General features: G+C 39.0%; 1 protein-coding gene across 3 annotated transcripts in view; it reads right to left on the bottom strand.

The window, feature by feature from the left end:
* Window positions 1-419: 419 nt before the first annotated feature.
* LOC129208854 (gamma-aminobutyric acid receptor subunit pi-like) overlaps window positions 420-14382 on the bottom strand; it is a 49005-nt gene continuing 35042 nt past the window's right edge. The window contains exons 8-10 of one of the 3 annotated variants that reach the window (XM_054832258.1): window positions 7666-7818; window positions 6624-6817; window positions 420-1070 (exon numbers count right to left, since the gene is read on the bottom strand). In XM_054832258.1, coding sequence (XP_054688233.1) covers window positions 759-1070; window positions 6624-6817; window positions 7666-7818 — 659 coding nt within the window. In that variant the 3' untranslated portion in view covers window positions 420-758. The remainder of the gene's footprint in view (window positions 1071-6623; window positions 6818-7665; window positions 7819-14382) is intronic. The other 2 variants (XM_054832260.1, XM_054832261.1) reach the window with 2 other exon arrangements.

Below are 14382 nucleotides of genomic sequence, written 5' to 3'. Positions count from 1 at the left end.
GTTACTCAGGCAGTTGCGACTGAGCAGAGTACAGAGCATAAACGTCAGGATAAACGGCCGTATTCCATTAAGGACTGGCCTACACCTAAGTATGTCCTCGCTTGAGGAAAAAAGCTCTCTGAATCTAAACCTTTTGGCTCCAGTCCATTTCTATATTCTGCCCTGCACTTATTCAGAAAAGCCATTGATGCCTATGGGAGTTTTGTCTAAAGATGTAGGGATGAGTCTCAATACACATTTGTGACCATATAAAGATGAATATATTGTTTGGTTTGTGTTGGTAGCCCATGCCTTCAAAGCTGTTTCTTGCTATGAAGCAAACCCACTTTGTTCTGCAATTATACATTTTCTTATATAATCTGGAAAATTTATGTATAATAGACAAAGCTAGAAGGAACTGAATATTGAAAACATAGCAGGAAAACACTCTTCGTTCTCTTTATTTTTAAATGTACTCAATGCAGTTCAGAAACAAATGTAATATAACTTATTTTACAAAGTTGACATTAAAATATTAAAAAAGGACTTTGTTTTGTTGATAAACTATTTAATATAGGACATGCATGCTAATAGGAAAGTCAGTTTTGGATGAGTCATTCAACAGTGGAAAAGTGAGTTAACAAGAACCTTTGTAGAAATGCTTGAAAAGATGGCATGTCCTTTCATATCCCTTTATTCAAATGCAACCTCATTCTTCTGCAACTTCCCCTCCCATATCCACTTTCTAAATTTTAAACCAATTTTACACATTAAAATATCTAGAAATACAAATAATATACCCAATAAAATACATTAATTATGATGAACGATAACGGGAAAGAAAATCTGGCATAGTTGTCTATGTGGTAAGGATTTTTAACATGGAAGCAATCAAAGATACAGAAAAGTCTTTTCATTACTGACATTGGTGAACTACACCCACTGTGTTTACTCCTCTCCCTTTTCCCATCAATGCTGGTTTTGCTGCTTTTGTTTGAATCGATCTTGCTGATAGTGTCAGAGGCACTGCAACTGTTAGCGACTGCTGCCAAGACTCCATTCCTCTCTTCTTCAGCCTCTTCATCCTCATCCTGATAAGAAACAAAATTGCAGGTACTTAAGTGCATGTTTCATCACCTATTTACTTTAGAGCTGCAGCAAATAATAAGATTTTTCTTACGACTCGTCCTGTAGCTCACTCCTTGATTTCAAGGGTGAGCACCTACACGCACCAGACAGCTCCTTTCAACTTTCAAAACCTCCATTTACAGGAAAAACACTGACTTCAACATCATCTTGGTGCAAAAGCTTTCATAGGTATGTCAAGCAAAGCTGGATTTGTTCAAATATGGCCCACTAAGATTTTCTTAGGACAGCAGTAAATCCATGAAATGCAAAACAATAAACTGTCTTCTGCTCAGGGAAAATACTGGCAAAGGTCACTGTCTAGAACGTGGGTAAACAGAAAGCAACGTCTAGAAAGCAACCCCAGTCTGGAGACGGAGAAGGTGGGGGAGCTGCCAGACCAGCTCGTCAAGCTGGTTGCACCCCAAATCAAGCACCCCAGAACACAAGATACTTTCCTTCTGTGCATTTAGCTACTCTATTCCCAGTGCTGTGTGATGAAAATCAAATTACTTTGGGGAAAAAACAAAACACAAAACCCGCACACACAACAAAAAGGACAAAAAAAGAGGATCATAAAGAGGGACAAGCCCCACAACTAATTCAATACTAAGTAGCTCATACTACTTTGTTTCAAGTCCTGAAACCCATGCTTTAAGTTCAAAGTTATGCTAAGGTTAAGCGCATTTTTATGTGCTTCACTGCATCAAGACAGCTCTTTGGAGAATGTTGTATAAGCCTTCTGGTGGGTTTTGTTTCTTTGATTAGAAATGGCTCGGAGCCATGAAGTTCATGTATGAAATCTTCACCCTTTGAAGTCAGCGGGTTTTCTGTTATTGACTCAGAGGACACAGGATTAGACATCAGCTGCAGCTCTAAACACAGACTTTCTTGACAGTCCTGGAGTATTTAGTTTGGTTTGGGATATTGCAGAGATACCAGCCAGTCCAAACTACAAACATTGGCTCCAACTTTGTATCTAAGCTGCACGTAAATTTGTATAGTTGGAGGAAGGGTCCTTTTAATTCAGGCAGGTGTATACATAATTTTTATTTTCTCCTGATGACTTTATTACCTTCCAAATCAGTGAGTGGAAAACAAGCAAGAAAAGGCTAAAAAATTATTTGTGAAATGCAGAATACAGAATCTCTTTCCTCCGACCAATTTGCTTTTTCCATTTGTATCATGAGAATAAATAGATTAGACAAAGACAAACTTTAGAAAAGTTAAGATGTACAGCCCTATACGTAGCCACACAAAAAGCTAATTTAGAAAGATCCCAGCTATTAAAGTCAAAGAAAGCTCATTAAGCCACCTGAGTGATCTCCATGCCGGTGCAGAATTGCTCTTCTGCCCAGGGTACTTGTAGACGGCACGGCTCTTGAGCCTTTCTTCATCTAAAATTAGTAATGTCCTTGAAAATTAAAGTGGAGTCTGGACAATGTCCTTAGACTGCTGTGAATCAGCGAAGCAGAACAGATGGAACTAGAAAAAGGGATTATTACAGCTTTTCATTTTCAATTTGCCAAAAAAATCCAGTATATTTTATTTGAGAGAGATAAATGTAGCTCAACACAACGTGTCATCCTAAAAATACACTGACTACAAAACCTTGCTCATCCTCCACCTAGCCTCCTGCAGCTACGTGAACATTTCGAAACCGAAGGCCAGGATAAAAATCCACCTATAAAGCATTAAGAGGATCAATCCATAAAATTCCAGTCTGAACCTTAAACAATCCCCAGGGTAGTAGTAAAACTCAAACCTGGAGTTTTACTTGGGGCCCAACTCTCTTCTAAATACCTAGCTCTTCTGCTTCAAAACGTTCAGGCAGCTGAGGGAGGCGCTGGGGATGGCAGAGGAGCTTTTGTCAGCAGCACCTGGCACTTCAAACAAGGCACCAGAGCAGCAGCCAAATGAATGCACTCGGCGCTTCAGAAGTTAATGAAGAAATGTGTCAGGAGAGTCCCGACTTTTTTCCACTGCTCTCTTTTAGGAAAGGGAAAAGGAGAAAAACAACATCTATACTTCCAAACTGGCAGGATTTGGGGCATTATTCAGTGTAAGAGTCTATTTGTCTCTCAGGTAGGGCCGGCTAAAAGTTGTACAGAATTAATTTTACTGCAGAGCATGAAAGGACATCGCGTACGTGCCATTTTTCTTTTCACACAACCGCATGTGAACAATTCACAGGAGGCTGATGCTTTATTAGGCTGTTCTTAACTCCTTTCTACTCCCCGAGAGGCACTTATTACTTAAGTAGAAAATACCATACGTGGTGCATATGTACTTGATTCTGTTTGCAGTTTTACAAGGCAGGGCAGAGATGAGTTTACAGCAGAAGTGCTGTATCACATTCCTTGAAAAGGAGAAAGCTAGTCTAGAGCAGAACCACAACTGCTAGTCTTATAAACTGCGTCTATCGAGGGACTTTTCCAACTCACTATGGAGAACTGAATGTGATGAAAGATTAAACTCATTTATACTATATATAAAAAAATTGCATTGCAAGTGTTCAACTGCAGCTTTAATTTTAAATGTAACACAAAGTTTTTTCTGGATTCCAGCTGTCAATGAGAAAATGGCAGCTGTTTGGATACAAAATCAGTTGCATCCAGAAAAGGTACTGTACATCACCTGAAAAGCACCGTATACGGCACCTGCTACTGTGGCTGCCATTTGTACTAAATTAAGTGTTTGCTGACATCTAACAGCCAACAGAATTGAGGAAAGTTGTCACTTCCATTGAATAATAAAGACACACAAGATTAAAAATATTTCAACCTAGAGGGCTGCACACCTGGAACTTTCGCGGTGCTGAGAAAGACTGCACAATGCTTGCACAGAAACACCGTGTAGGCTGAACACTGCCCTTGTAACCTTATTTCCAGTTTTCAAACCTTCCTCCTTTCTGACCAAAAGGGAGAGGTTTAGGTGAAAGACAGATGAAGGCCAAGGAAATTTTCTCTGTTGTATAGGAGAGCACACTCGTATAAAAGAGAAGAAACTCAGGATTTTGGAGAGGAAACCTCTCCGTTTAGGCAGCCTGTTATACCGTTGATGTGAATGGCACATTTTGCTTGACCTTCCTTGCAGGAAGTGGTTCCTCTGCCTTTGCCATTAGCTTTGAAGCTGTGTCTGTGGGTCCTGGTTCACATGATGTGAGACATTGCAAGAGTGTGGATATGATGAGCTGTTTTACCAGTTTATATTCTAAACTGGAGACTCCAAAGGCTTCGAAAGAACATGATATGCCAGTGCCCGACTGCTTTAAAGAGCAAACCAGAAAGCAAACCAGTACAAATAATTCCTACACAAGGCAGAGGGTTTCATTTTCAATGCACCCCCTACATTTATTTACATAATTCTGAGTGCAAATTTTATATCAGCTCGCATATGGGAATAACAAACTGGGAAGTGAGATTTCTAATTAACCTATGTCCACAAGAGAATACGATAATGAGAACACATTAACAGTGATGATACACAGAAATTTGTTAAGTGTATGCTAGACAGTGACATGAGATTTTAGCTGCTGCTGCTGTCCTTGTGATGTTTTGGGTTTTACAGAGAGAAATGAGAAATACAAGTGAGGCATGCACTCCGTGGCACTCTGCTCAGTAAGCAGTGCTTGTCCTTGGCTACAATAGGGAAAGGACATGACAGGCATTTTTCTTATTCTACAGAGTTGTGAGTTGATCTAGAACCAACCAACTGCCCCTTCCCTTACATGCTTGTGTTTGTGTGGGCAAGAAGCAAGTTGGACTGAATGGGCTTGCTCACTCCTAATGCACAGCAGAGACAGGAAACATGCCTGAAGTTACAGTCACTAAGTCCATCACAAAGCTGTACCCTAAGTCCTTCTTTCTTCCTCATTTTACAGCTGTACCTCCACTTATTTCCACACACATCTTTAAAGTCCACAAGTTCCCATGTCTGCCCCACCTGCAAGCGCTACTTACATGTGCCCCAGATGAAAGGGAATATGACACAGGAAGGCAAAGGCAAGGGCAGTCATAAGTGCCCTTCACATATCCAAAGATGCTTAATCATCCAAGCACTGAAACACTTTACTTTCTTACCCAAACCCCAATAAGCTTTTCATTTTTTCTGCTCTATGAGCAAAATGACAACCACTTACTTCACAAGATGGATATGCTCAGAGGGAATTGTGACTGATGCTACCTTGCCAAGAAAAATTACTTTCAGGCTTTCCACTCAAATCCTCATTCAAAACAAGTGTATTCCCATTTCCAGACATTCCCCTATTAGATGTTGTCTTTTAAAACCCACTGGGTGGCTCAGCTTTGTGTCCATTTTCAGTCCTTCTCCACACACCTAGATCTAATGACAGCTTTGAACATACTCCTGTGCATTTACAGAACCTCATCTCATCCAAACACCCAAAATCCCATATTACCTATTGAAATATCTAGGCATAAAACCGCCACATCTTGGCTGATCTTCACTGTTTTTCAGCTTCTGCATTTGAACTCAATAACCTGTTTCTTGAACCTACCGAGGAGCTTTGCTTAGGCATTTGTGATGCTCTGTTCTAGTTTGGCTTCAGTAGTTAATCTTTCTTCTTCTGGCCATTTATCCCTACAGCACTCAACCAAACTTTTTCCTGCCTTTTCTCACGTTCTATGTTTTACTTTTTCCTATTCATCCAGAAATTTCATAAGCTGCTTAAAATTTTCTTTCCTATTATGCATAATAGATTCAGTGCCGTAATTAAAAGCTGCGAGACAATCAGCTTCCAACTTTCTTGTGATTTCTTTTTCACTGCTTATGAAAGCAGTGCTAAACACTGGAGATGGAAGATGTGACAAAACTTCTTCATTAACCTGTCCCGATTATTTCAGCAAGATGACAACCACCAGACTCAAAAAATGCCTATGTTGATTTGATCCCTTTTTAAGTATATTTCACAGTATTTCAGAGTTGTGAGAAGCAGAAAGTGCCGCTACAGTAACAATGCAGAAAGTGAACCCCAGTCTGAGCTTCAGCTGCAGCTGTTGAAAGAGAAGGTGTAAGTGGAAGGCTGTAGGGATCTGGTACACCTAAGATGTGAAGCTGTCTGCTAGTAAACTGACTCACGTGCCGTGGGTGTGCAGAAGGTTTCATAAATGGAATATGATACAATCTTTTCTTTTTCATTGTATTGCAATAAGATCAAGTCACCAAGCTCAGTCTAATTTTTGAAATGTGAGTGTATGCCATTGTTGGGGAAACAACAAGCACATATGATTTGTGATATGTTTGATTAGTGGCCATAAAGTCCATGCCAAGAGAGAGAATCATTATGGAAGGATGTTTTAATTTGATCTCTTCCAAAAAGTTCCAGGTATACAATTTTATTTTTTTTTCTCAAGGTTATTCTGTTTTCACTGCCCTTATTCTAAAATAGAAAATTCCTTAAATACATTTACCACTAGTGGTAAGTAAGATAATTCATTCTCTTTGGCAGGCATAATTGAAGTCCATTGCATAGGAAAACAATCAAAGAACTAAAATACCTTTGGAAGCTGCTTTGAACTGAGTCGATGCAGAGTGCAGAAGTGAGCCACAGCATACTCTAACAGTGCTCCAAAGATGAAACTGAAGCAGATACCAAGGTACACATCAATTGCCTTAATAAAGCAGTTAGCATTTGGGAGTGAAGTCCTGGCTCCCATCATCAGTGTTGTCATAGTAAGGACTGTGGTAACACCTGTGCAACACAAAAATATAAGTTCTGATAAACCAGGGATGGCAACAAGGCTCTCTGCTGCAAGGGTCCTGCTACAAGACAGTTTTTCCTGGCTCTGTGAACTCCCACTATGCCACAGCCTTTAATGTGTCATGTTTTGGAAAGAAAAGTTTTACATGAACTTGTGATTCTGAAGTTGAATGCTTAAAAACACTCATGAAAACTGTTTGTAAAGCTGAGAAGACTGGAAATTTGGTGTCATAGAATGTATATTTATGATTAACTTATTATTATTGCAATACTATGCAAACACTCCCTTTAAAACACTCAGATATCATTTTGCTCAGTGTAGTTGCCCACTGGCCTCATTTGATGTGATATCTTTCTTTCTTCCCTATTCTGTAGGAGTTTTTCCCACCCCACCTGCAGCCTGATCAGAACTGATTTACATTCTTTCCCTTTCAGAATCTCCTTTATTTGAAATTAGTTATATTTAATCTCTTATAATTCTCTTATTATTCATGTGTTAATTAGTATGTATCATTAACCCTCACAAAAGCCTCATAATTCTGTGTTTGCGTGCCAAGTGTTTGAATATGTTGAAATTATTTCCAAAATGACTGTTTTCCTTTGCTCTCAGCAGCCTCCCCTGCCTCCAAGTCTCCTGTAGCTCCCAAAGACGTTTTGTTAGTTAAAGAATAGCAAGGCTTATAAGGGGAATCTGCATGATATACTGGAGATGGCAAACCAGAAAAGTAATTCCATAAAACTCAGAACTGTTTGCAACTTTTGGAAATGGATGCCATGTATGTGCAATAAACAAAGCATCTTAATGATCCAACTCTTGTTTTGTCTTATTGGCTTCTCACCTATGCAGATTCTGGCTGGAACTGATGACTGGCTTATCCAAAATGATACCCAGGAGAGCACAACCAGTAGGATTGATGGTACATATGTCTCTAGTATGAAATACAAGATGTTTCTCTTGAGTTCGAAGTGAAACACTAATTTTGGGTAACGTCCTATGGAAAGAGCAGGGGAAAAAATATTGTGAAGGTGCAATTCATAAAAAGTTCTTTAAATTGCCAACCTGTATTACTTTTGTATATTATGATGTAGTGAAAGCTTAGCAAACAAGCTTGAAAAAAATTAAACACAGCTGAAAAATTCTATCATTAAGACTTTAAATTGAACTGAAGGAAAAAATCAAAATATATAATACACAGTCACCATATCCAGAAGTTTCATTAAAGATGTCTTGAATTGGAAATTCACTGAGGATTAGTGAAGGAAAATATAAATCCATCAATGTGTGGAAAGGATGTTTCATTATATAACACAATGCAAAGAAATTTGAAATCACACATGTATTTAGCTGTGGCTATTCAAAAGAATTATCACAATGAACTACTATATAAACTAGCGTAATAGCAATTGTAATTTTATGAAGTTAGCATGGGTCCTTATCTTTAACTGCCTCAGCTATCTGGTTTATTTTGCTTTTATTTTCATTTACTGTTGCTCAAGATGTGGATCAAAGGTACCTTCTCCGATACTGCTGACCCCCACTTAAAAACAAATGTCTTCACTATCTAATTTTTCTTTACATTAGGGCATTACAGTGTTTGTGCTGTTCTGAGCGGTGTCACTGTTGTGGCATGAATGGTTTGCTTCTAAATGAGTGATTTTCAGAAGAGGGAAGTTTGGGCTCAGAGTCAAAGACAGAATTGGGTTTCATTAGGGAACAGCACTCTGGTAAGTAGAACCTGAATTTGATACCCAGCTCACTAACCGAGCAAAATTTGGCTATGTCTGGGGAACAGAAGCACAGGATCAAATTGATCAAAGTAAGGCAAAAGCTTGCTTTTTACTAACTTAAATGTGCAGAACAGACTTTTTATTCTGTTGTTCAAAATTGTGTTAAAGTATTTAATTTTTTTAAAATATTATTTTAACAAAAGAACCAGAATATCAGTGAGAGAGTAATGCTTGAATCTGCTGTGGTCAGATAGCTTTGCCTTCATCTATTTTAATCTAACAAAAGATGATGTCCAGGACCTGTGTTTGTGTCCAATGTCGAGGGCTGCGAGTCAGGACAAAACTACAGAACGGTGAATGCACTTTAGAAACAACAATATATGCACAGACAGGCTATTTGTGCATCCCCCAGGTGTTCTGTGAGACATGAAGTCAAAGAAGAATACTTTTAAAAGCTTGAAGTGCAAGTAATGGTTGCCAAGACACCTCATCTTGTTCCCAGGCTAGAAAATGGATGGTTAACTTTCCATTTTTAAAATGTATAAATTGTATCCAGAGAACAAGAAGGTTTCATAGAACTCTTAAAATCAAAAAGAATCACTAGATTATGTAGTCTGACCCTAATCACAAGTCATTAAATTTCCTGTTATCTCTTGCTTTGAACTCAATCACTTTGATTGGAATAGAGTCCACCTTTCACACAGACATCTAGACTTCATCGGCGGATACCAAGACAGGCAGCATCCCCCATTGGTAATCTGTTACAAAGATTAAAATCACTCTGTTAAAAATGAATGCCTAATTTCTAATCTAACTTAAGAAAGCTTAATCAAGCTTTCTGCCATATTGAGTCTACTAGTGAAAAGGCAGAGTAAGAAGTCCTTTGGTAGTTGTCCTCCTGAAGGAATAAATACACTGTACTTAGGGTTCTTCTTTTAAGTTCAACATATTGAGTTCTTCAGGTTTCTGACTGATAGACAAAAGGATGCAAAGATGGGCAGTAGACTTTAATTCTCTCCATGAAGCAGGAGATACAAAGATGATTTATATCTTATCATCATTTTTACGTGAAAAGAGAAACATTACATTAGTGTACCTCCAGCAATACCGTGATTTTTACCAATACAGTTGTTTCAGTAAAAGTCATTTTGCCCACCAAATTTTAAGTGTAAGCAGACCAAAGTAAAGCACTCAAAAGTTAGTAAGTGCAAAACTTACCGTCGACTGTGGAACATTACTTCTGCTTCTGTCTGCACTCATCCTCGCACTAAATCAAGTGCTAGTGCTATGGAAAAACACTGAGTCTGTACAATAAAAGACTACAACATAAAGCATATTTAGGGAAAGAGAATTAGGGTTGCACGGGCAATTGTAAATCTGTGGCTTCCTAGTGTGCAAGAGCAAGCATTTAAAACCTGAATAAAAACTGTTAAGGATTTTATTAGTTTTGCTTGTAATCTTCTAGACCGTTATTTAACTCAGAATCAAAACAGATACTTTTAAATAGAAAACCAATAATTTTCTCTGCAGCATTTGTACCCCAAACTGTCATTACTGCGGCATGCTTGCAGCTAGCGCACAAAGGATGACAGCACAGCCGCTGTGAGTGAGGGAAGGGTGTCAACCCAGAGCCCACGTGAGAGTGCAGAGGGTGCAAACCACCAGCAGGAAACCGAATCCTCCACAAAGGCCGCTTGCCTTGTGTTTCTGTGGTGACCATAGGGAAGGCTGCGGTGCCACGTACCCAGCAAAGGGGAGTGAAGAGATTGGACTTCCTGCAGGGTACCACAGGCGCGTGGGGGTTCCTGTTGTGCAGCCTTACAGCTTCTCTTTAAGAAGGAAGACTCTGAAATAGCCAATACATAATAGCAATACCCTTTCCTCGTTAGCACCCTACAACTGGATCTCTGTTCACCTTAGTATAGAAGTCAAGTGTGTACATTTTGTACACATACAAAATATCAAACTTGAAAGTCACACTTTGCCGCAATTTCCAAGTGTAGACAAGCCCTTTGAATGTTCCTGTGTTCTTTCATGTTATTTTTCCTGGTGCCAGAAATTTCTGAAGCAATACAAACAACAAAGAGAAATAGAGATGTAACAGCATATAGCTGAGTGGCTTTTTGGGGAAGAAAGAAAAGGCATTTCTCTAACCTTAAGGCTTTCTGCTTGCCAGAATCAAAAGACACATCATGGACATGATAATAATAGTGTCAGCATTTCTCTAAAGAGTTCAGAAGAGCTTTTATAATGGAAATTTTGAAGCAACCTATATATAGAATTCATATGAGCTCTTGCTGTAATAAACTGAAGGAAGAAGTACTCAAGAAAAAGTATGCAATGCACACTTCGCATGCTAAAGAGCAGTGGGACAAAACGAAGATAGGGAAATATTACAGTCCTTTTTTCACCTACACTCCACATGTACGAAAAGTTACCCTCTTTAAAAAGAAACAGATTTGCTGCTCCTATTACATGAGTTGCATGTGAGGGAGGAACACTATCTCGTTGCCTTTGACTTGCACATCTGAGGCTATGGTGCCATCAGTCAGATCAAAAGTGAAACAGATTTATGTAATTCTAGTCCTAGCTTTATTAGAGTTAACTCAGGTACAGCTCAAGTTAACTCCGCAAAACTGTCAAGCTTGCCCTTTGCTTGAGTCTTACTAATAACAAAGTATTGGTATTAAAAAGAGAAGATGCTTTTTCATTCAAGTTTCTGGCCCATGGTGGATGGCACCTTAGCATGGGACTGCTCTGATTTAAATTTGATAACGTGATGGAAATAATCTCTCTGTAGATCGCTAACTGCGGCAAAGCATTTTCCCAGATGAATCTGAACCTAAATGACTGTCAGTATACATACTCTAAACCCACCAGAAGGTGAGGTATTCTCTACTTAGGTCATCCCACAGCAAAAGAAGATTAAGCTGAGTTACTTGGGCTTTATGGAATTTACTAGAGGACAGAAGTACAAAACTAGACAGTAGCTCTATGTTGTAGATGAAGAACAAATCTAGACAGCAGGTTATAGTCTCCATACTTACTCTCACTCTCTACCACTTAAAAAAAGAAGAGAAAAAAGTACCCTAGGAAGTAGAAAGAGGTGAAAGAAATCAAGTTTCAGTTGGTTCTAGCTAACTACTTCTGTTTCAGTATCATAAAAACTATACCAACATAGACTCTTTCCCAGTAACCGAGCAGGTCTATGTCTAAGGCAGAAATTTCTGAAGGCAAGAAAAGCTAGTTTATTCCTCTTTATAACTTGCCTTTGAAGTTTGGCTTTTGGCTTCTGAAAACAATATTCTAATTTACAGCACTGCCTACCTGACAATCCATACAGATCTTGTCATAATGCTGATGATTTTATCAACACTGACTATTGCTGCACTGCCTGAGAAATAGATATAAAGTAAACAAACAGGATTCCTTATCACCCTAGGTCATCCATTTTTTTATTATCCCATTTTTCTACGGCATCTGTTCCCAGCTGATAGCAGGACGCTGCCTCTCTGCTCTTTCCCACTGCCTTCTGACCAGCAGACAGTCACAGCAGAGGCACCTGAAGGAAGGACTGATGCTCTACAAACGCTGTCGGCAGTTCCTAGCTCCCACTCTAGCATTACGGGATGGGACCGTCTGTTCCCCACAGTTACTTCATGGGGACTTTTTGATGAACTCTACTCCCGTAAAAGATTGCTCCACATCACTCTTTACATAAGAAGCACTTTGGTATCCTGCATAGGGGTGTGCAGTCAGGCACAAAGAGCACATTCTTCTCTATCATGAAATATGTATGCTACCCTCTTGGGTGCCAGCTAAAATGTGTGATGCACATCTCACACAAGCGCATCAGTATAACTGTACCAATGCATCATTTTCTTCTCTTCTTGCACCTTTTTAGGGCACAGCACAGGAAAGCTTTAAATAGAATTTTACTGCTTTAACTACGTGCTGAAAAAGTAGGTTTGGGTATGCAATTTTTGTTATTGCTTGTTTACAATGAACATATGCATTAAGGAACGAGCAGCGTTCCCACTTTCACCCAACAAAAGTCGTGCAACTGAAATGTAATTCTTTGATGTAGGATATTAAGTGTGTCAATATATACGGTTAATACATTATTACAGTTCTTTTGTTCCTCCCTCTGAGAACAATCATAGTCTGTTCTTCACAGTCAAGATCTTTTAAACTACCTTTTTTCCTACTTGTTCTTCAGAGGTGAACTAAAGCAAATGAAAGATCAGGACAGGCTTCTGAACATGTGTTTCATCTTCACAAAAATGCTTTACAAAAAGTGAGTCTGAAATTCAAATTTCCTAAGAACGAAACAAACCCTTTCATGTAGTGCTTGTGTGCAGATATATTTATCCATTTAGCTTACCTGTAAAAGTTACAAACCAATTATGCCACAGAAAGTTTTTCCAAGTGCTTATGTGTATTTCCATCAACAAAGAACTCCCCGTAAGTTAACAAAAAATGCCTCTTAATATCTTTGATATTCATTCCATTTGTTGCATTTCCATATGTTTTTATGTTACTGTAACTTTTTCAATTCATTTTCCAAAACTTTTCTTTCTAAACTGTTCTACATTGCAGAAGTACCACAAAACCACTCACAATGGAGAACTTTTCAACATCAGTTCAAGTGGAAAACCTTGCTTTACACAGAGTGATTATACAAGCTCAGAGAGGTAAGTTGAACATAACACAGTAACATATATATATGCATATGTACTTGCTTGAATCTTAGGTGAGGCTGACCAAAGACTCATCAGATAAGATTATACCGAATACGGTTCTGAGATTGTTTGTAAGCCTTGTATGGCAAAGATGTTCTCAGAAATAACAGTTGGAGAGCAATTACAGATTATAAAAGAACTGATAACGGGAATGAGAGAAGTTACTCAGTGTACCACACCTAAAAAAAAAAGAATTGAAAATCCTAAAAAAGTTTGATTGTTAACTGAAAAGATCTCCTGAGCCTTGGGAAACTGCAGACAGGCCTGTAGGACAAAGCAAGGTAATGCCTCTTTCTGTCAAGAAAGAGACTGTGACTGATGAACATATACTCTGTGTAGGAGTCTGTTGTATTTATACACTCTTATGCACCTTTTATAGTTTATGTATAGTTTACATACTTTCTGATTTTCAGATCACCAATTATAAATGAGAGCAACTCATTACTGGCTTAGTCATGACCTCCCGTCTGAGAAGTGAGTAACATGGAGCACCAACTCAGCAGAGTTTCAACGCTACACAGCCAAACGAGGTCTGACAAGACCTCTAGCCCAAGGAGGCTAAAGCAGGATTTGTGATAGACATCAAAACCCTGGCAGTGACTGCAGACAGGGAACAGTGGCCAGCTCCCTTCACAGTCTTTTTCAAGAGGGCAAATGTCTTTGTGCATCAAGGAGAGGAGACTGACTTCATGCTTTTGTCTCTTCTTTCCCTCTGTTCTGCCAAAATAATACCATTTGAATATGCCATTTTGCTGACTTCACAGTTTTCTAAGCAGGGAGGTGCATTGAGAGCCCTGACTGCCTGCCATAACTCTCCCTGCCTTCTGGGCTCAGGCTGAGGACTCAGTGTTAGACTAGACCTGAGCAAGCTGAGCCTTTTCATTCCTGCTGCTACTGAACACTTGGCAGGAGGGTTGCAGTAGTGAGCACAAGACCTAAGGGAAGAAAAGCTATCAACAGCCAATTAGCCTCAAGTATTAAATGACATTTTTGCTTCTTTCTCCAATTACAAATGTTAATTGAGATTAATTAGCTATCATGTGCTGTGAAAATAGAAGCATTTATTGAGTGGGAACACATCGGGTC

The sequence above is a fragment of the Grus americana genome, chromosome 7 (genome assembly GCF_028858705.1).
Source record: "Grus americana isolate bGruAme1 chromosome 7, bGruAme1.mat, whole genome shotgun sequence".
NCBI classification, from domain to species: domain Eukaryota; kingdom Metazoa; phylum Chordata; class Aves; order Gruiformes; family Gruidae; genus Grus; species Grus americana.
This window is presented reverse-complemented; position numbering and strand designations above follow the sequence as displayed.